The sequence below is a fragment of the Anas platyrhynchos genome, chromosome 3 (genome assembly GCF_047663525.1).
Source record: "Anas platyrhynchos isolate ZD024472 breed Pekin duck chromosome 3, IASCAAS_PekinDuck_T2T, whole genome shotgun sequence".
Lineage (NCBI taxonomy): Eukaryota > Metazoa > Chordata > Aves > Anseriformes > Anatidae > Anas > Anas platyrhynchos.
Window position 1 is genome coordinate 53,562,991 of NC_092589.1, and position 23,409 is coordinate 53,586,399.

Genomic DNA, 23,409 nt, shown 5'->3' on the forward strand with positions numbered 1-23,409 from the left:
TCTGCTTGGTCAGGCTCAGTAGAGCCTCTTAATGGAGGAAGGGGGAGGACCAAGCGCTCCCAAGCCTGTCTCTGTTACGCTTTCAGCATCTGAAGAGAAGGATGTTTCTCAGTGCAGAAACCCAGTTCTTTGGTTAAATGGCAAGCATTTAATCAGTCTATTTGTTTAATGCCTTAGCTGGCAGTACTTCAGAGTTGTTTGCATACCCATCTGTCCTGTATCTTCTTCCTTAATTTATGAGATCTAGAATGAGAGACTCTTGTGCTGTAAATTGGTAGGAATGGTCTGTATACGTGGCCATGTCTTACAGTAGGCCTTGTCTGATTACCAGTTAGACACAGCTCAAAAACATGTTTCTTCAGCCCTGTCTTGAAGCATGAATCACAGGGAGTCTCTCTTAGTGGTGGGCATCTGATCCCAAAGCGGTGGTACCAGGTCTCTCACTGCTTCAGGTTTGCACAGTTAGATCTAGATTGTTGCAAAGAGGAGTTCTGGCAGATTATTCAGCCCAGGGAGTTTAGTGCACATTCATTCTGAAATCACATCCTTCCCTAGTTAATTACTATAATACACACTGCTCAAATCAGGAACAAACATAAGTTAGTTTCTGGGTCATATATTCAGATCAATACAATTGATGGATAAGGTAAATACAGACCCAGTTTACAGTGGTGTGGAAGATCAGAATGAATTTTATTTACACCCGTATTAGTCTGGGGATAGTTGCAGAGATTATCAGCAAAGGCATTTTATTGCTATGTATTTAATTGTGGGGACTTCACCTGGTGGTATTCATAAAGAGTGTAAAGCAATGTGCAAAGGCCTAAAAGTTCCATCTCTTCTCAGAGTGCAGTGCTTGTTGCTTATGGTATTTTTTGTAATAGACCTCTCCCACTTAGAAGTATTTCTCCTCTTCCTGAGTTCAAAGGTTCCCCATATATTTTAATAATGATAATACTGACACGAGTGAGACAGTATCAATTTAATTTTCCAATTTAATTACAATTCATGTTTTGTGTCATTTAAGAACACAAGACTTACATGGACGTCGTGCATCACTGTGTTTATTTCCCTGCTGCATGCACCTCCAGTCTTTGCCATTAGCTGACTGAACTTGAAAACTGCCCCATTTCAATACCTTGCTGTAAGGCTATTCCAGAACTTCATGCCATGGGTTAAAAATCCTCTTCTGTCTGCCTGCCTAAACTTACTTAATAGTAGTCTATACCCATTTTTTCATGTTCCATCCTCTTTTGCTAGTTCCAGTGCTACATTTCCAGACCTGGTGTGTAACCCTCCTGTGGTTTAGAGACAGAAATCAGATTCATTCTCAGCTTTCCATTTACTAGGTAAAACACTCCATTCCTTTGAAAATCTTAAGAAACCTTCTGCAACCATATTACAGCTTGAAGTTCTCTTCACAATATTTTTTGCTGACTTCTTTTTTCCAAAGTCTGTCTTTCCCACTTGACACTTATTTTGTTTAAGATCCCTGACTAACTCTTGGGGTTTCAAGGGTCAGCATGCTAGCAACTATTTATATCCTGCAGGTAAGGCACTCTATCTCCTTTAGCTTCCCATTAGTGACACATTCAGTTCAGGATTGGATTAATTACTGGAATTCCTGTAGTGGCATATTATGTAGCGGTCTGCCATCAATCAAGCAAAAAAATCACATGGTCAGTTGCCCAGCACTTTAGGTCCAAAAATCCACAGCCTTTCTTTGTACGCATTTAATCATGTTCCTGTACATTGTATCTTTACACGGAAAAGAGAATAGGAAGAGGAATTCTACATTTAGGAAGCAATTCCTTAGAGAAGTAACTGAAAGAACTCCTTTGAAAGCAAGCAATTTAGTCTAGACTAAGGTTACTGGTGAGGTTTCTCAAGGATCAGTCTTGAGACCAATGGTTGATTTTATCTTGTATCCTTTCACAAAACCAAGGATGTACAAGTGAAATTTCTTAATGACATAAATTACAAGGAGCCAATAACACAGAGACTATCAGTGTGGGTAAAACAAGTGGCCAACAGAAATTAGATACAATGTCATTGTATTCAAGGCGAGTTTACATTATTTGGAACTTAGTAAGTATTGCTGTTATAAACGGAAAATTTATTCCTTGATTTGTAGGCTGATTATAAGTTTCCATGTGAAATGCTGGGAACAACACAAACATCATCCTAAAATCCATCCAGAGTGGAATTTTAGATAGAGAAATAGCACTTCTACTATGAGATTTCACTTCGGATATCTAAGCCAAAATCATTTCAGATTTGCTCAAAAAGCAGGAAGCCTGATGACTATTGTAGATGCACAACAGAACAGAATTGATGGGAATGTTGATAATGTGGTTAACAAGATAATAGACTGACTAGCAGGATGTCTGTTGTCCATCAAATGACGGAATACACAGAGATGTAAACAAGAAAGTTGTAGTATCATGTAACGTGACTATACAGACAGAAATATGTCCAAACATAGATATTAAAGATATAGAGAGCATGCACTAAGCAGATGGTGCTGATAATGATTTTAGCTTAGCATATGGATAAGATTAACTGCTAAGAATGAATGGTAGACACATGGTAGAAAAGAATAAATAATAGATGAATTTATTTAAAAGAATATTTCCAGGAGAGCTTTGATTTTGTGCATCAGTTCTCTCATTTCTAGGTTCTTCTCCTGCCTCGTCAGTATTCCCATTTTGAGTGCATTCAGAAGTTTAAAACTTAAGTTTAGATAAGATGCTTCTCATATTTTAATTCTCCCTAGTCACCTCACCTTTGCCCCATGTTCAAGATTTTTGAAGAAATATTCATTTTTTTTTGCCACACAAATATTATGCTGAACCATCTTGGCCACACAGCAGCTGCTTTTCTTCTCTTCTGCTTACAAGGAAAAAAAATCCATGCAAACAAACCACATAAAATTTAATTCAGCTTGACCGTAGGTAATACTGCAAATTTTATACTTTCTAACTTACGAAGTTTTACGTTCTGTGCTAACTAATAATTTTCTTTTATTCCTAGTTGCCTATAGATATTTTATTTGATATTTTTATTCAAACAGTTACGTGTATGATGAATTTTATATCTCTGATTTAAAGAAATGCCAAATCTCCCTGATTTCTGATTTCCAAGTTCTTCAATCTGAGTTCTCCAACTCATTTTTATTTAATCCCCCATTTTCCCCTAGTTAGACTTACTTTTCCTTAACTTGCCATTTAGTCAATTAAATTGAGTGAACTGATAATCTCATTGTAGAGATTTATTTATTTTTTTAAATTTTTTTAGAGTGTCCTCCCATCTCACTGAAACCAAAGCTAAGATAATCACCACATCATGAAAAGAACCAGTTATTTGATAAAGGTATTATATTGTTCAGATGGGAAGACTGGTTTCTAGTATTGTCATAGTATTTCCTTTTCAGTTTGTACCTAGCAAGCTGTGCTTCCACCATATACTCTATAACAATGACGCAGTTGAGGCAACTCTCTCTTAAAGACATGGCCTTATTCAAGTATGACTTGTTTTAGTTATGCTACTTTTGTGTTTCTTTGCAATCTACCACAACATGAATTATTCCCTAATTTTATTAATTAATTTCCTGAACATGTCAAAGCAGGTACTGCTATTGTTGCTGCATCTTGTTTTTTCCCTCCATGTCATGTCTTTTTTTAAGTGAGAAACCTGAACAAAATTTGTTGGCTAAATCCCAGTTCTAGGGTGGTTTGTCCATTCTATAAAATTGATGGAGAGAAGATAGAGAAGCTTAAAAATGTAGTCCTTAGAACTCATACTGCAATTGATTACTCTTTAAAATATCCAGGGTTTCAAGGGAGTTGGATTCAACAATCCTTGCTGTTCGTCCTTCTGTTCTTCAACATTTATTACATTTATGTATGTATTGATGGCTTATCATCTACCTGACATTCCTCTCCTTGTGTTTCAAAATCAGATAGATTACATAAATTTCCTCCAGCCTTTGCTCCCATTTGACAAACCTCTTTTGTAAAGGTTTCAGTAGTTTGTAGACCAGTCCCAGTATCTGTGACTCAGAATGATTTCTGATGGTTTTGCAATAATAGTAGAAAAAGAGATGACCAAGCAGGACATGAATTAGTTTAGGAGCCAAGGTTAGACTATAAAGCCTCCTCCATCAGTGGCTGAATAAAAAGGTACAATGCATTGAAAGTAGTTCCTGCTTTCTGAACTTTGATAAAAACCTCATTAGAAGAAAGCAAACAGTGAGAGCACATAAGAACTCTTGGGTCCCGGAATTAAGTTTTTATTTGACTATTTCTAAATTATTCTAGAATAGAAATAGTCTATTCCTATTTCCCAGGGCACTCAGATTTGTAAGCTTGAGAAATGGGTAGGGATGATCACTACAGCATGCTGATATGAACACAAGTAGTGTAGTTTGACCTGAAATTTTCACCAGGACTCTATTCTAATACCTACTTTCAGTATAGTTTTCTGGTCAGATTCTAACTTCTGACACACCTGTACAACCTCAGCTGATTTAAGTGATTTTTTTGTTTTGTTTTCATAAAAATCTTTTTACCCATGTAGAAAATCCTCTTATGTACATGCCTGTAGATAACATTAAGACGTGTGTCAGTCAGTGTTATTGTTAAATCTTAGTTCGGCAACAAGTATCTTGGTTGTAGTAGAAAAAACACTATACATAAGATGAATTTGGAGAGACCAGCTGAAGGATGCAAACTATCTTCCAGGCCCATAAGACCTTCAAGAAAAGCTTTCAGGAGAATTCATGCACTCAAAGCATATTTTTCTGTTCTGTCTGTATCAATGGGCCTGAGAAAGATCATTCTCTCCGTAACCTTTCCCTTCTGGCTTGCTTTTACAACGTGTGATTCAAGTTCACATATATACAGCTTAAGACTACAAAGCAATTATGCATTGGCTAATACACATGGTGGACAGGTAGGGCTAATGAGTTACTAGACTGAACAAGGATACGTTTATCATTCCTAATGAGACACCTGAATTTCTCTACTGGCAAGACAGTCCTCAGGCAAGTCAGAATGGGTTGCTGATTTGCTATCCTGCAGCTCCTTGTTTTTTCCCTTAGGGTTTAATACATTCTGGTTTCATCAATTCTTCTCTCCAATCCTTCAGCTGTCAGCAATCACTGTCTCGGCTTATGTCTGTGGAAGGTTTTTAACTTTTACATTTCACTTTTTAGCCCTGCTGGTGCAGGGGGAGTGGGGCCAGCCTGTCCTAACACACTTGTATTTACCAGCTTTCTGACACGGTGCCCAACTTTTTCTTTGAGAAGCGTGTGTTAAGGAATATGAAAGACAATTTCTTTGGGCTAGAGAAAAGTATTTTTGGATGCATCTGTGAGTGTTTCAGTAGGGATAAAGCATTCAAGGGAATCTCTTAATTGTCTTCACTTCTTTGGTTTACATCATATTCCTTGTTCTAATAAGCAAACTGGACTACTTCAGAATAAAAGTAAACCATGGATGTGCTCCTCCAAAGCACTTGGAGTGCTCCAGCTACTGATGGATGTTTAGTTCATTGGAACAACTTAGACCTCCTGCAGAATAACAGCTCTAAAACATGTACAGTGCTGAACACTGGGTCCTTGGCAGAAGCTCTTTCTTTTGACATATCCACTTGTGTTGCATCACACTACTTGCTAGTGTAAACATAGCCTTTGTAATCCAGTGGTATTGCCTTCACTGATTGTGGAGGAGGAGCAGCAAAAAAGAGGGTGTGAAAGTTTCTGAAAGAGAAGGTGATCAGAATCCTAGCAAAGAGCAAGCTCTAGGAGTTAATTGCTATTGAATAATGGATAATTTACTGGGCTAAGTGTAAAACTCAAAGGGAATGCTATAAAGAGCTGTTCTCTTCCTCCTCTTCAGTTTGAGTGTGCAAGATTCCCACAAAAATATTTTTTACATCTGGTCTCTGATTCCCATTACCCTGGAGCCAGGTTCTTCCAGACTTGACAATGCAGACATGAAATGCTAAAAGGGACAAACTTTCTGTGTAACTTCTTTGTATGTAAAATTAAATTTATGTTGTTTGGGGTCCAGAATCGTTCTTTAGGTTCAGCACATGAAACTGGGTATATTGCAGCCTCTCACATGTGCTAAGCCACATTTGTTAATATTTCACTGCTGATTATAAGGTGGACAAAAAAAATCAGCTTGGTCTCTAAGGCAACTGCATACTACTAAAACACAGAAGTAATTGATGTTTGAATTTGCACTGCAGATTGCTGTGATTTTGGAATAACAGCCTAATTGCAACTGAAAAAGAACTGGAATACTTTTTCCTGACTCAGCCCTTTGTAGCAGATTGCTCAATACTATTGACTAGCAGAAATGCAAAATTTAAATGGCTTTAACTTCCATGTCATAGTTGCAAAAAATGCTATCTTTGCTGATTCTAGGAATGCAGGGGAGAAACAAGAAATTTCAGAGACAACAGAAAATTCATTTTATGGTATAAGAAAGCCAAAGGGACAGCTTTCAGAGAAATGAGGAACCATTTTGAGTTCTTAAATTAAAGACAAGAAACACGATATCCTGCATTTGATATGTTGTTATCCTAAGTATAGATGCCATTTACCCTTATGCTGAAAGTATCGTGAAACCAAAGAACTTAACCACAAAGTCACATTTGTACAGAGCCTAGATTGTAATGCTTCTGCTATGAAACAGAAATATAGGAAGAAGCTGACATTCAGCTCTTCAGAGGAAATTTTACACATCTCAGTAGTCAAGCCATCTCAATTTCAGTAATTTGATTGGTATTTTTTTCTCACTAGACTGCTTTCTCTTAGTGAGAAAAGTACCTTTTCACTACTGTTTCAGCCTGTACTCTACTTTTACAGGCACACTTGTAGACTGAAGTACAAAAGGCTGTAACTTCTTCCTAGATGGCACTTGCTACAGCCAGCCAGGACTCTTCTGCCTCTTGGTATTTAAACAATGTGTTTGTTCAGTAGCTGCAGCTTGGGATCAATGAGTTGTGTCAACTGGAACCTCAGACTTTGGCTTGCTAGTAGTGTAGAAATGCAATGTATGCCAATGCTGGCCAAAGTGCATTACAGTGGAGAATGGCAAAGATGCAAACAGCTTTCTCCAACAACAACAACAAAATCCCTAACCAATCTTATTTTCTTGCAGAGGTTGATGAAGAGTGGCAAGGACTTGATGAAAATGTTGCCCATGTCCCCTTCTTTGCGGAGCGCTACTCTGAGGCTGAAATGATTAAAAGGTCACAGGCCTTCTATGAACTTCTCAACAAGAGGAGGTCTGTCAGGTTTCTCAGTGATGAGCCGGTCCCCAGGGAGGTTATCGATAATGTCATCAGAACAGCAGGTGGGTACTGAATGGTTCAAGGTCTGAAAGACAAAAGCTTCAACATTGCTGCTCCACTGTTTAAAAGCAGTATGGAAAAACCAAGGGAATTGGCACTTGGATTACGGTGTTCCTAGACTCACCTGGAGCCACAATAAGTAAGCATCCATTGATCGTTTGAAAATTACTCACTTGAACAACTGTGTGTTGGGGACTAGTTTGGAGCATTTCCAATTCTCTTGTATTTTCAGTGAGCCCAAAATGTAAAGAGAACATTTCAACAGCATGAAACAAAATCTTTTGTTTTAAGCTTTAAGAGGTCTTTTTAAAACTAAAGTTTAAATACAGTTAAGTGAAAAATCTTCCAAATATAAACACTGAAGTCCTTTCTCTCAGAAGCGTCAAAGCATGTGTACTTCACATACTTCAGAATTTAATTCATTGTGATATTATACCTTTTTTTTTTCCTGTTGTTGCTGTTTTTTTCCCCAGACAAATTGATTAAATTGTCCCAGCTATGTGAAGCATTTTGGATGACATAAATGGTTAAGGATTATTATAGAAAAAAGGTTTCAGTCTGAGAACAAAGCAACTTTTCCAGTCCTTTCAGCATCAGTGCCAGGCCCCTATATGACTGGAGTGTTACGCTGAGGACCCTGATTGAGGTTGCTTAAGGATCAGATATGAATTTTCATTTTTTTGGGGAACTTGTATTTCAAATCATTACTGTAATGTCCTCACCTAATCTCATTTCTGCTTTAATAACATTGACTTCAGCCAGTATTGGATTTGACCCTCATTATTTCTCTTCTTCTGTGAACCAGTCACTGTTAGTATAGCAAAGTATTCACAGGCTGCCTTACAGGAAAATTCAATAGCCTCTAGTAGGATTAATAATAAAGAGAATCTTAGCATTTGAGGTGCATTGTTTTCCCTTTAAAAACTGTAAGCAGCTTTGTTACTGCACTGTAATGAGTCTCCATCTTCCTCTAATTAGCTGGGAGTCATTAAAACACTGAACATGTTTTGGCAAATGCAGCAAAGTGAACAAGCCTGGAGTGCAGATGAAGTACTTTGTAACCCTGAAAGCTTTGGGCTGTGCAGAAGAAAATAATTAAAAAAAAAAAAGTCAAAACAGAAATGTCATCAGTTCTTATCCAAAACAGAAGAGAGATGAGGTTCTTGATACAAACACATTTTAATATAAGAGATAGGTAGTTCAAGCTGCTTATTCGGTGCTTCTCAGGCTGAAATCAGTGCTTACATAAGCAAATATAATATGTATTCAAGACCTTCAAATATTTTTAGAATGTTTATGAGGGTCTAGAGAGACCTGAAAAATGTCCTTAGCCTATTTCTCTGTGAGCTAGTACAGATAACTGTGTTCTTCAGCCTCTGGCTTTCATCTGTTAGGCAGTTAAAATATTCACTGATAGTGTTGGTGTGTAATGATCAGGGCTGAATGAGCAAGTGCAGATTTAATATGTGCACACCTACGTGCACCAGCTGTCTTTGGGACAACAAATGCAGACCTGTGTGCTATATGGCAGATGTCTGCATTGTGCAGTTCCTCATCGTTGTCAGCCAGCAACAGATTCCTGCGGATGGTTCGTTAGCCTTGTTTCCCTGAAAGCCATTAGCTTTGCCCTTCAGCTAAAATCATTTCTCAGAGTTGGTTGCATATTCAGACGATGTGTTGCTTTGGGTGTAATATTTGCATTAACATTACTGCATCGTCAGATTGCCTCATCATAAAGAACCACAAAGGAATTTTTACAAATCCCTAACGTTTCTTTCCTGTAAGATGGCTACCTGAAAGGACTAATCTGTCATTGATTGGGACTTCACATTCTTTGAGAAACAAATGTGTAGCCTGCCTGCCAAAACTTGTCTCAGTCCTTTATTCCCCCAGCTCATCAGCTTGCTTTCCCATCGCTCTGATGGCCAGTCTGAAAGCCCACAAAGAGCTGATATCTTTCACTGCACACCCTCACTCATCATTGTGCCAAGTGTTTTTCATCATCTCCTGTTCTTGTACCAAGGTACTTCACCCAGTGGAGCGCACACCGAGCCCTGGACCTTTGTGGTGGTGCAGGATCCAGATGTAAAACATAAGATTCGGGAGATAGTAGAAGAAGAAGAAGAAATAAACTACAAAAAAAGGATGGGAGACAAATGGGTTAATGACCTGAAGAGACTAAGGTATGAAAAAATCAAGTGGCTAAGGGGTTCAAAACCATGTTTTGCTCTAGAGAAGACTGTATTGGGAGGTTTTTTCTTTTTGAATTTCTTCCACATATTTTCAGGAAGAGAAAAAAACTCTGAAAGTATTCAGTTCAGTTTTTAAAAAAATCTTATTTCAAAATCTTATTTCAAGTCTGTGCTCCTTAAACTCCCCAATTTTGTGGTGCTGCTTAGGAGGGCAGCTGTAAATATTTCCCACTTCCTGATTACACAAAAAGAAGGAAGATGAGATCAGAGACTCCCAGCTGGTGAGTTGCCAGGGTCTATATATTGTGGTCCTTTTGCTAACTCACATCTGGGAAGAAGAATCTCCTGTCTAAGGAAAGTTGGAGCTCCCACCCAGGAGGAGCTAACATATTTTTTGACTGTCTATCTTAATTCTGGCCACCTTGTTCTATGGGTCAGGTGAGATGCAGCACCTGACAGACACACACAGAAACAAACAAAAAGCAAAGAAACTATGAAAAATCTCACACCGCATGTGCTTCAATTTTACCAGAGAAAGAGTGAAATATATGATTCAAATATTCACCTCGCCCATCCATGTTGTATGGATTTGTCTTAATTCTCAAGATTATGGGAATCTTACTGAAAGCACTACAGTCTAGGAAACTGAAGTGATGAAAGAAGCGTGTCTTGATTTCTCCTTGTATCCTTTTCTTACTCTCTCCCTCCCCCTTTTAAGATATTTCTAAGACTTATGATTGCAAAGAAAAATATAAAAATGTGAGTAAAGCCTTGGTGTCTGATCTGTAAAATTGCCTCCAGTAAAAAGTGATTACATATTCTCCATTTTGAGACTTTTCCAAGCATTTGGAACCATCTTTTTTTTTTTTTTTTTTAAATTATATATATAGCCTTTATTTCCTGAACTTTTTTCCTATTTCTTTCCTGGTGTTTGTCAAACAATGAAACTCCCAAAGTTATTAAGAGTTTTGCAGCTGACTGTGGTAGCCCCAAGGCTAGATCCTATGCAAGTGTTGAATTATGCAGTATTTAATTTTTTGAAATGCCCTGCAAAGACTGCCTGACTCGCTTAGCTTCACACAGTGGGAAGATATCTACTAAGTCTTGGCTTGTCGTATGAAGCATATGCACAAGCTTTATAGGGTTAATTTGCCCAATTTGTTTCATAATGTTATTATTTTTCAGGTGGTTTTGTGCTATGTAAACATATGCTATGCAAACTACTAAAATAATTTATTTTTTGTACTTTGAGTGAGAGCAGTACAAAATAAACTGTGTTTTTTTTTGTTTTTTTTTTTTTAAATAAATCTGACATCATTTTTGTATATATTCTCACAGTAGGAAATTGGGAACAAAATAAATTCTAACAGGGCTGAAATATCCAGAAATAGAATAGCAATTTTTGCTGTGAGAACATATTCAGGTTTAGACATTAGACCAAGTAGTTTTGATATTTTCTGCCAGCAGTTTTCCCTGCAATTACAAAAAAATGTTGGCACTGATAGTAACAGGTAGAGCTGCAGGTTTGCAAAATTTCAGGAATTAAATCATCTCAAGGACAAATGCTCCTGAGGCCAGTGCAGAGATAAGAGGTCAAGACCTACCTCCTACTTTTATGCAATTCTACTCTTCAGAGGGAGCACATCAATTCTTCAGCTGAATGTGTTAAACCTCAGAAGTCTATTCAAGCTTTTTGCAGAAACGTTTCTATTTAAGGTGATAACACTTATTCTGTATGGGGATTATGTTTTAAATTTTAGCCTACTGCTATAATTGTCATATAACTTTACTGCAACATTACAGACAGTAAATGTGACTTACAGTAAAGTGAAAGGGTTGCAAAATAAATGTCTTTAATGTTTTTCTTTTGCAGAACAAATTGGATCAAAGAGTACTTGGACACTGCTCCCTATCTGATCCTCATTTTCAAGCAGGTATATGGGAGGCTTCCAAATGGCAAAAAGAAGACCCACTACTACAATGAAATCAGTGTTTCTATTGCCTGTGGCATCTTGCTTGCTGCTTTGCAGGTATGTTGACAGCACTGGCATGCTGGGCTGGGAGTCAGTATACTGGTCTGGATTACGTACCAAAACTATTCAGCACAAATGAGGAGGAAACCCATTTTAGATTTTAACATTATCAGTCCTTCAGACTGCTCCAATTTCTAGCAATGTCTTAGTTTTGAGGTTAAAAGTTATTCTGCATAGGTCCACGTCTGTGGTGATTCCTATCCTCAGTGCTGCTTATCAAGAGGAAAAGCGTGGTGCAGCTTCCTTCCAGAGTTGTCACTGTTCTCCTGCCACAATGTCAGCAGCTGCAGTTTCTGCTGTATGTTAGCAGGGACAGCAAGGGTCTGCAGGTTACCAAAGCTTGGCTGTACAGTGCTGCACTAACACCATCTTTTCAGTAACCCCTAAAAAATGGCTTGAGTCCAAATCATTGTAGTTTGCAATACTGGAAAAATATCAGGGACATATTTTACAGAACAGGCTGTACTATTTCAATCAGGCTTTTGGAGGCATTTCTGAAAATGAACTGATTTCTAAAGCTCAGCATGCTTGATACCAACCAATTGGATTTTCTCAGTGGTTTCTCAGTGTTCCTTTCTGCTCGATGTATCTGATGTACTCACACAAGTGCTTAACTAGTGAAGTTATTCTGATTGTTAGCATGGCCTGTCAGCAGGGTAACAGCAAGCTGCCACCTCTTTTATTAGGCCAATTCCCTACCAGGAACTGCCATTTCTCCTCCATTCTGTTCTGAGTGACATTTCCTTGCCTGCATTGCTGTTCCTTAGGAGGTTCTTCAGGATGGGAAATCTGAGAGGTAGGCAGTGCAGATGCACATCTCTGGGGTACAGCTGTTCTGCAGCTGCACAGGGGTCTTGAGAACTGAGAGCAAAGAGGATGCACAAAGAATAGGGCAGAACCGGTGCTGTCACTAGTGCCTTAATCAAATCAGAAGCAGCAGGAGAGACAAAGCCTCACTTTCCCCCCAGCCAGCCCACCATCAGGTGAGACTTCTGAGGCTCCCTACTGACTGTTAGGCTCCTCAGTGCTTCTGTTTCCCAGCTCTTAGAAGTTAATTGACAACATTAAAGGACACAGTGCCATGGACTCATAGCATTCAGAACCACCACTATCAGCTCTTCTCTTCAGAAGATCATAGATGTTAACATGAGAGGCACACTGCCTGAGTAAGTCTCCCTGGCTGCTTTTTATATCTTGAAGACTCCCCGAATGCTTTCATTAGATGCAGGAAGAGACTGAAATCCACAGGCACAGCTCTCAGGAAGCACCTCAGCTGTATGGTCGTATTTTGGATAGTGTCAGCTATTTACTTTTTGTCAGATCATTTAGCTTTTACCAAACAGCATTTAATGTTTTTTTTTTTGTTTGTTTGTTTGTTTGTGCGTGTGTGTTTGTGTTAGGGAGATTTTGTATGAGGAGAAGGAATGATGCATAGACTTATTCTGGGGTTCTGATATAAGCCAGGACATTGGCCATGGTGAGAGATACCAACAGGCTCCTGGACAAATTCTGAGGCACGTCCTCTGCTCCCTGTTCCTGTGAGGTACCACTCTTGAGCAGCAACAGGTGTTCACAAAGACATCTTCCTGCCAACTATATGAGGGCAAGAACCAAAGCTTCTCTCTGTGTGAGCCAGATGATCCCCATGGGATGACACTCCAGTGATATCCCCACAACTGCTTCCCAGCTTCCTGCAGCCACGGGCCCACCCTCATGCTGTACACTCTAGGCAGGCTCCTGCTGTACAACACAGATACATCAGAAAGAGCAGGGCTATTTCCATTAGTCTGTGCTATTGCTGCAGTGGAGAAATGTTGTACTTTTCTGTAAGCAAAACAGGCATCTTTCATGGTACTGTCGAGGCAATTAGTAAATCAGTTGTAAAGCCTGCAGAAGAGTGTAATGAACCAGTATTAGTGGGCTAGGCGATGTGAGAAACATGCACAGGTCTCACAAGAGTAATGGATGCAGCTGGCCAGCACAGCTGTTGGTCTCACTCCCTTCCTGTGGGTCTTGTTGCAGAACGCAGGCCTCTACACCGTGACCACCACTCCCCTCAACTGCGGCCCTCACCTCCGGGCGCTGCTGCGGCGCCCAGCGAATGAGAAGCTGCTCTTGCTGCTCCCTGTGGGCTATCCGAAGAGAGATGCCACTGTGCCTGTGCTGACCCGAAAGCCCCTGGAAGACATCATGGTGGTCGTGTGAGCCCAGTGCCACGAAGAACGAGCACACCCTACTGCCAAAGAGTAAGCAGCAGCCCGCTGACCTGGTTGCTGCTTTTCCTGTGTATTATGCCCAGCTTTCATGCTCATATGTTGCTGCTGCTCTGGCTGTTTAGACCTGCTTGTCTTTTAGTGCTAATAATCAGGGTGGCTGCTTCTACTAATAGCAGCAAGCAGTCAAGCACCGTGTACTTGACAGGTGCTGTATTATCAGTGAACCTAGCCAGTTCTTCCAGTGGATACATACAATAGCATTTAAATGACCTTCATCACTTGTTTTTTCTTATTCATCGTTGGGACAAATCTTCCCTTGAACTGGAATGTATCTTCTCCTTATGTTTTTGTGATTACCATTATACAGCTATTTTTACTTCAGAATTTTAATGGAGGTTGTATTTAAAGGTATAAAGAGGTATAATCAACTCGGTTGTCTTGCTGTTGATCAGTGTGTACTATTTAAATGTTACTTCACTTTGCTGTGTTCAGTTTTGTGTAGGAGGAAGATATTTTTCCCATATACAGGAGCATTTTCCCTACTTGACTGAACTCAAAAGCCTTCTCTATACCAGACAGCGGTTTCTTAAACTACTGCTAGTGCAAGCGCCTGCAGCTGTGGGGGATCTAGCATGAACAAGGCATCCAAGTGATTTCCTTGTTGCCATTTATTTATACCTGTGGCAGGCACAGCTGGATCCCAGGGCAGCTCTCAGTCATGCCCTCTATATTTGCTGCTTCCACTGGGAGAGGCCCAGAACTCCCTGTTTATACCTGAAACTATATCAATTTAACACTCTGAAATTTAAACTGCTTTACAGACTCTAATGCATGAGAGGTGCTCCATGTCATATTATAGCAGGCATATTTTAGTTGATTTTAAGGTCATTTCTCACAAAAGCAAGGCTCCTTACTAAAAGCCTTGTCTCTGGGCAGGGTTTGAACTGGCACCACTCAGTTACTGCACTGGAGGAATTTGCATTGCTGATGCCTGTGTCGGCAGAGCCCTCTCGTGGACTCAGGTTTCTGCTGGCTATATCTGTGTAGCCAGTTCTGTACCTACAACCCTATTTTGTGAACAGCGTGGGATAAAAATGCTGGAAGAGAGTAGTCCTTTCCTGAAGCTGTTACTTACTCTCACTCCCTGTTACACATACCTTCAGGCACATCCAGCTAGGTTAGCCTCAGCCCTCCTTATGGATTGCTCTAGTTAACTCGCTTCACTTTATCTGAAAACAGTTAGGGCATATTTCACAGAATCACAGAATTGTCTAGGTTGGAAGAGACCTCAAGATCATCGAGTCCAACCTCTGACCTAACACTAACAAGTCCTCCACTAAACCATATCGCTAAGTTCAACATCTAAACGTCTTTTAAAGACCTCCAGGGATGGTGACTCAACCACTTCCCTGGGCAGCCCGTTCCAATGCCTCACAACCCTCTCAGTAAAGAACTTCTTCCTAAGATCCAACCAAAACACCCCTGGCATAACTTTAGCCCATTCCCCCTCGTCCTGTCACCAGGCTTGTGGGAGAACAGACCAACCCCCACTTCACTACAGCCTCCTTTAAGGTACCCGTAGAGCGTGATAAGGTCACCCCTGAGCCTTCTCTTTTCCAGGCTGAACAAGCCCAGCTCCCTCAGTCGCTCCTCATAAGACTTGTTCTCCAGACCCCTCACCAGCTTCGTTGCCATTTCTCAGGACTCGCTCGAGCACCTCGATGTCCTTCTTGTAGTGATGTAGTGAGGGGTCCAAAACTGAACACAGTACTCAAGGTGCAGCCCCACCAGAGCCAAGTACAGGGGTACAATCACTTCCCTAGCCCTGCTGGCCACACTGCTTCTAATACAAGCCAGGATGCTGTTGGCCTTCTTGGCCACCTGAGCGCACTGCTGGCTCATATTCAGCCGACTATCAACCATCACTCCCAGGTCCTTCTCTGCCTGGTAGCTTTCTAACCACTCAACCATCTTCAAACTTCCAGATCTAGAGGAACACTTCGGCTGCAGCCTAAAAGCCACGTGTACAGAAGCTCCCCCAAGCCAGCCAATCTTCTCCCTGTGACCTGCCAGAAAACAGCTGTCCTAGTTTCAGCTAGGACAGAGTTAATTTTCCTCCTAGGAGCTGGTAGGGTGCTATGTTGTGGATTAGGATGAACACGCTGATGTTTTAATTGTTGCAGAGCAGTGCTTACACTAAGCCAAGGATGTTTCAGCTTCTTGCTCTGTCCTGCCAACGGGCAGGCTGGGGGTGCAGCAAGAGCTGGGAGGGGACAGACCCAGGACAGGTGACCCAAACTGGCCAAAGGGGTATTCCATACCATCTGATGTCAGGCTAACAATAGATACGGGTGGCTAGCCGGGATGGGGGGCCCTTTGCTCGGGGATAGGCTGGGCATTGGTCAGTGGGTGGTGAGCAATTGCATTGTGCGTCACTTATTCTGTACACAGTAGTAGTAGCAATACTATTATCGTTATTATTATTGTGCCTTTTTTTTTTTTCCTGTCTTAATAAACTGTCTCTGTCTCAGAATCTGGGAATCCTATTTTTCTGTCTCAAGGGTGAATGGTGTAAGGCACTTATAAATTTTTGCAGATTGTCGTTATTGTCAATTGCCATGTAAATTAAGGCCTTGCAGGTACCTAATACTGTTTCTTCTTCCCTTTCATTTGTTGTCTGGTTTCTACCAAATATTACCTATTTGGTGAAATGCCTTAAAACAACAGTACTTTTTAATTAAACAACTTTTTTTTTTTTTTCCTCTCTAGGTCTTCCAGTAGCTGACAGAGTAGAAAGGTGTGCTTCTCTCTCTTTCTTGTATAGAGTTAGAGGCAATGCCAATTTAATCAGCAACTGAGGCTCTGCAATGGTGCAAGTCTCTCCTACTACTTCAAATTCAGTGATGCAACCTGAGTTTACACTAATTAACTTTCAGGGACTGAACCAATTTAAAGCTTTTGGACTATGACAATTCTTTGAAAACATTCCCACAGGTTTATTTTCTCCATTTACATTTGTTTGCTATCTCATTCAAAGCAGTCAGGACTGGTTTGTTTCTCTGTTCTTTGCACTAGGAACCATTGTTAGAATCAGAATCCTGATCTAAGAATATTGCATGGAACGTTCCAGCAATTCATGTCAATAGAGGGCTTGAAGGGTAGACCTTGAGTCTCTGATATCTGGGGATAAGAGAACAAAGGGGTCTCAGAATAACTGCTAACTATTGTGTCTATTGCATGGGACACCAGGCAAGTCTCTGATATCCGGCCAAGATGGACAAAGAAGGATGAGGACAAAGGCTGGGAAGAAGACTACGAGCCTTCAGCAGGAGTGACCCCCAGAAGGACCACCGGGGACTGATGCATCAGTGGGAGGGTTTGGAATCTGGGAACTAATTATAATAACCCTGCCTTTTCTAGAAGTAGTAATGAACATGTATTAGCCTAGGAACATAAAAAGTAGCTGCCTGACGTAATGTGTGCGCATGTTGGAGGAGCCCAGACTCCCTGCACACCCAGTGCTCTTTACACAAATGAAATAAGAAGAAATTTTGCCTTTCAATGCAGAATGTTATTAATTAAATTTAAAATTGAAGTTACCATTTAAATTGTTTTTAGACTTAACTAAGGATTTTTCATTCATTTGGATGAGCAAACTGTTTTTTCTGGAAGAAAACATCTTGAGGGAATCAGGTGAGATTTAATTTTTACATTCACGGATTAACAGGATTAACAAAACAGGATGGAATTTTAGTATTTATTCTCATAATACCTTATGGCCAGATCTCTGAAAGGCTCTGGATTTGGTCTACCTGCTTCTTTTATAAAACGACGTGAACAGAACTTAGAGGAGAACAGAGTCCTTTAGAAAACTTAGCTGAAAATACTGGTTTTCTAGCATCACAGAATAACTGAGGTTGAAAGGGACTTCTGGAGTTCATCCTATTCAAACCTCTGCTCGAAGCAGGCCTATGCTCAAGGTCTTGTCTAGTCAAATCCTGACCATCTCTAAGGATGGAGAGTCCATAGCTTCTCTGGGCAACCTGTAGGTATTTTGAGCAATCAAGTCTCCTCTGAGCCTTGTGTTCTCCAGACAAAAAACACAGTCCTGGCCAGCTTTGTGGGCTTGCTGCATCATGTCACTATCTTTCTTGTACTGAACAGGCTAAAATCAGATGCAGTATGCCAGATATGGTCTCACAAGTGTCAAATAGAGAAAAAAAAGGATCACTTCCCTGGATCTGCATGCTCTGCTTTTACTAATGCAGCGCAGGATGCGACTGACCTTCTTTGCTGCAAGGGCATACTGCTGACACACATTCAGCTCTTTGTCCACCATGTACCCTGGGGTCCTTTTCTGAAGAGCTGCTCCACAGACAGCTGGCCCCAGCCTGTACTGTGACACTGGGCTCTTCTATCCCGGATGCAGGATGTGGAATTACTATTGATGAAATCCATGGGGATCCTATCAGCCTATTTGTGCAGACTATTTAGCTCCTTCTGAATAGCATCCCTGCTCTCCCAAACCTGTTAAGTGTGCACTCTGCCCTGTTATCTTTTGCCCTTGCTTTTTTTAGTTTATTATAACCCTAACCCCCCCCCCCAAAAAAAAAAAAAAAAAAAGAGCTTACAAGCTACGTAAGCAGCATTTTGTTGGGGCTGGGAGCATTCCTCTCTGGGAAAGGGTAAGGATGGAGCAAAGCATGGCTGGGGAGGGAGGACAGCTGTGCTCAGCAGCCCTTTGTCTTGAAGGTAGTGAGGGTGATGTTACAGCATTTGCAAGTTCAAGTGTAGGTCATTGGGCTTCCTTCTAGTTAGCTCGAGGAAGGAAGCACCAAGGAGGGTGGGAGCAACATCACCATGGAGCACCAGGTGCCTGTGTATGGCTTTCTATATCTGTGAGAGGACTGCTGGTAGCAGTGATAGTGGTCAGATGCTGAGTGGCTCAGGGATGCTCAGAAAGGCATCACAACTGTCTCACAAGAAGGAAACACCAGGGTGAGACAGGGAGAAGTGTTGTCCAAAACCAGACTGTGCCTGAGTCTCCCTTTGGTGAGAGGGCACTGTTGGCAGCCTTTCTGAGCTAAGTGATCTACCCACCCTGCTGGCTCAGCTTGCACTCTTGGGAGAGCGGATCTTTCTTCATTGAACTGTATGGACAAATCTGTATGCATTCAAGGACCCTGGTTGTCTGAGGCTTGCTGAATAAGTGGGCTTGAAATCAGGTGTCTGTGGTAGATGGTGGATTGTATCACAACCCAGGTGATTAAAGGAATGGGTATCACCTGTTTCTGGAGCTAGGAATCACAGAGAACTGCCTGTTTTATCTTGCTGCATGGATGGCCAAAGTGCCATTGGTTTCAGTTTGCCCTCAAGTACTGAGCTATAAGCTATTGCGCGTCAAAGGAGCAGCAGCATCCCTGCCCACTCAATTGTCATCTTTTCCTGCCAGGTGAGCCAGAACCCAACAGATAGCTGATCCTGCTAGAAAAGTTTTGTTTTGTTTAAATTAATCTCACTGATTCAGAGCATGAGCTCTGAGGATTCTGCTATGCTGGTATATGCCTATTTCTTCTGTAGCTTAGAATTCACCCATGTGATCAAGATTTTGACAAGCTAGTTGAGCTGTAGTAACCATATAAGTGGTTAGTGTAGTAACCATATAAGCTTTTAGCTTTTAAGGCTAAGTGGTATTATCTTGCACCTCATGGAGATGATTGTGCCCAAGAACAGCTGCTGGGTTTGAGCTGCTGCATGGGGTTGTATTAAGCCGGACCCCATCAGATGTGTATCTGAGCACTTCTTACCATGTGAATTTATGTCAATACAATAAAAGCAAAGCAAGTTTTGGGTGTAAGTAACTTGGTGCTGTGTATCCCAGATGAACAGAGGCATGCAAGCTGTAGCCTCAGACTGTGGTTTTGCTCATAGCCACAGCACTGCAGAGACCTTTAAGCAAGTACATAGGTGTGCAGTCAGCATCTGATTGATTTACTTCTCTTGTTGCTACATAGATCTCACAGACTCTTGAAAAATGAATCTTGAGGAAAGTGTTCAGTTCCCACTCCAAGGCAAGACCCCCAGGTCCTGAATGCTATGTACTGATAGAACAGCAGTAGTCCATTGCTCTGAGCAAAGCACTTGGAAGAAATAAAGCATAAAAGCTAATTCTGACAGCTGGGATATTTTTTTTTTTCCAGAAGGGCTCAGCCTTGGTTTCATGCAGCTGTTGCTGATCAGGCAGACCTCCATAGACATCATTAGGAAGAGATTGTCTGCTGTATTACTTTTGGAGATTTCTGCCCACCTGAGCTTACTTATCCGCTCAGCTTTTGCAGAACAGGCATTGCAATCATGACTCATAACTCTTAAGGCATTTCATTATTTCTTTGGCTAACATGACCTGTATAAGACATCCAAGGGAGCTGTAACCTGTTGAGTCTTTGCCTCATATGGATGGATCTCCCCTCTGTCTGTGGAGTGTAAGTGATAAGGAGAGCATTTAATGGTATGAAAGCTGGCCAATGTGTCCTTTCAAATCTAAGATTGGAGAGAGTCATTGGAGCTCAAATCAGGAATGGAACAAGTTACCAGCTAAAAATCACACCCTGTGGTGGTGTGGGTGGAATCACTATTAACCTTGGCTACAAAACTGGAGCTGCATTGAACTGCTGGTGGAAACACAGACAACAAAGGTAGTCCAAGACACAGGTAGCACACTCCAAGACGTGGGAAAACAACACTGATCAGCGAGATATGCGATGACCATAACCTTAAGCATCAGTTACCCAGTCTTTTGAGACATAGCAGCTGATGAGGAAGTGTTTGAGGCATTTTTTCAGAAGAGAGCTGTGAGTTATGTGGAGTTATTATAAGGCTGCCCTGAGCCCTCTCCTACCTGATGGTAAGATCTTGTCATGAAGATCATTAGTGACTTGGCTTGAAAGGGAGAGACTGGAGTCACAGTTTTTCCTAGAATGTGACTGTATTGGTGGAGTTGTCCAGAGGAACAGCTCTTGAAAATATCAAGTTCAAAGTATGTATATTGAGAGTAGGGTAGACAAAAGCACAGCTATGGAGAACCATAAAAGCCATAATACAGGCGGGATTTAAATCTGGAGCAGATCTGAGGATCTGCTTTAACAGTCCGACTTCTTTTCTGTTGGATCTGCAGTGGGGACAGTGTTCTGTAAATTACTTTCTGGATTTCAGTAAAACTTTTGTGTCATTGTTTTATTGTGTAAATGGTCCAAACATCACAAGGCTTTAAGTGTTTTCATACACACTCATTTAATTTGATCATGGGATTCATGCAGCTTGCAGAAGGCTGTCACAACCAATTCTCTATGGGACCAAGGCAAAGGTACCAGTCTTTGGTAAAGAGAAATATGTTCCCCACAAGCTTACTGTGAACCACATGTACACAAAAGTCGTATTGTAAGGTAGAAGGGGTAATAAAAACTTCTGGCATTGCTTTCCAGGGACAAATAGGTGTGAGATGTGATGTAAGTCTCTTGCAGCAACTATTCTTGGAGATGTGAGGTAATCAGTCAGTTCTGACTTCTGATTTTGTTTAAGCAGCATACTCAGTGTTCATCCGAGTCACTTCCCTAATATGGTGACCTAAAAGAATAGCTTTGGATAGACATATCTATAAACCAGTAGCCAGAGAAAAAAGGAAAAAAAAAACAAACTTGCAAGAGCCTGTGAAAATGCTTCTTCTGCAACAGACTGAGAGGTCTTGCTGGAATCTCAAGGTCTAGCAAAAGTTGACCATGACTTGCTTGGATGAAGTTAATGAGGGCCTAATGGCCTAAAAGCACAAGGCTTTATGTGGGGGTTAGGCATTTGGGGTAAGGCATGTGAAAGGTTTTAGCAAGGGTATTTTTGGTGTCATAGCATTAATTAGTAATATTCTGTACTAGCGTAGTCAGCCCTTTTTCAGTCTGAAGGTCTTAGGCCACTTTCTATAATAGTGTGACCTCTGTACCCCAGTATGCTTGTTCTTCAGGTGTTACACCTGAAGAAAAAAGAAACACAGGGAGACAAGTGGAAACTAGTAGGCAACACAGAAGTATCTAAAATGGTGAAAGAGATGAGGAGAAAAAAAAGCTTTCCCACACTGTCATAGTGGTGTGGGTTCTGGCCATTCTGTTTGCTCTTGCTGAAGAGTTGAGATGTGTTAAATTTAGAGCAGACATAATTTACAGAGGTTGTGGGGCTACTGAAAAATCTGTGTGACTCCTGAGAATATGTGAAAGGGTACTATTGAGTGAAGACTTAGCTGCTGCCGAGTAGGACAGTTATGGCACCACACCTGCCTACTGCGCCTTTTATTTCTCAAAGTGCTTTATAGGTTTAGTATGGTACTGCACCTTATTCTCTAATTTTGGTTGTAATTTCTTTTTGATGGAGAATGGAGACAAGGCATGTGTTGAGAGCAGAATTATTTTAAATTCAGTGAAGTATAAGTATTGGTCAAAACAAAGAGGTGGTATAATCTATAAGCAGAGTATTGAACAGTTATACGTGGCTTTATAAATTTAAGTATTAAGTAATCAAGTATTTTATGTAGTTCTCTAAAATGTTAGAAGGTAGAAGATTCTCAGATTTTTAGAGTGTATTGTCAGTTAACTTTTGTAGTAGCTGATTCTGCAAAGGAAAGAAAAGCAAACTTCAAAAGGAAGCATTGAAATATTTATAAATGCGCTATCACTTCAGAAATCAAAAGCCACTGGAGATACTGACTCATTTTCATTAACTGCATTTTTTGAGAAAGCATGAAAGAATTGTGATTATTTCCTTTTACTGCTTTGGAGACCAAAGCTACATATGCAAGCGTAATAACTTGAAAGAGATTTAGGATCTGTTTCATGCTGAACTGTATTTCAGCCTACCCTTGAAATGAGAAATTGTATTTCCAAGCTGTCTGCTATGTTAGGAAGTCAGGCCTACAGCTGATCATCTGTATGTAGTATTCTAGACTGCATTTCAGCTTATGGGTACACTATGAGTTGAATGGGGCTTGGTAGCTCATTTCTGTAGCTCAGTGAGACCCGAGAGACAAACCTGATGCACAAACCTCAAATAAACTGTGTCTTGAATGTCTCACTGTGCTATAATAGCTACAATTTGCTTCTCCCTTCCACCTGGTACACCTTGAGTGCCTTCATGTTGAATGAACAATAGCAAAGTAATGACTGCTTCTTGTTTATCCATTTTTCTAGTGTGATCTAACTCAGCCTCTTCTCTGCCCTTCATTTCACATCCATTTTATACTATATTTTTGATGTAGGTACTTTCTGAGCTTTCTGCATTTTGTTCCTTTCCTTTTCTATGTTTTCTTTCCTTTTCAGTACAGCACCTGGACTCCATTCACAACAAAAAGCAATTCTTATTCCACAGTGTGTCTTCCTCTCTACTGAGTTTGTTATATCATTTGCGTATAATTAGACAATGAAACACAGAGTAGAAGTATGAATGGAGTAATAAAGAAAGGTTACAGCAAGCTGCTGTTAACATTTGTCTATTTTAACTGCCAGCAGGAAATTTGGGAGATTCTAAATACCTCCTTCCCTGTAAATAGAAGAGAGTGCATCTCTC

General features: G+C 40.6%; 2 protein-coding genes across 3 annotated transcripts in view; both read left to right on the forward strand.

Moving 5' to 3' along the window:
* Positions 1–16,339, forward strand: part of IYD (iodotyrosine deiodinase) — a 46,984-nt gene extending 30,645 nt beyond the window's left edge. For both annotated transcript variants that reach the window (XM_027454364.3, XM_005008899.6), the window contains exons 2-5: positions 7,173–7,367; positions 9,389–9,548; positions 11,431–11,587; positions 13,613–16,339. In XM_027454364.3, the coding sequence (XP_027310165.1) occupies positions 7,173–7,367; positions 9,389–9,548; positions 11,431–11,587; positions 13,613–13,795 (695 nt within the window). In that variant the 3' untranslated portion in view covers positions 13,796–16,339. The remainder of the gene's footprint in view (positions 1–7,172; positions 7,368–9,388; positions 9,549–11,430; positions 11,588–13,612) is intronic.
* Positions 16,340–19,236: 2,897 nt separating this feature from the next.
* Positions 19,237–23,409, forward strand: part of PLEKHG1 (pleckstrin homology and RhoGEF domain containing G1) — a 198,749-nt gene continuing 194,576 nt past the window's right edge. Inside the window, exon 1 of the mRNA XM_072035907.1 lies at positions 19,237–19,258. The gene's annotated coding sequence lies outside the window, so the exon portion shown is untranslated. The remainder of the gene's footprint in view (positions 19,259–23,409) is intronic.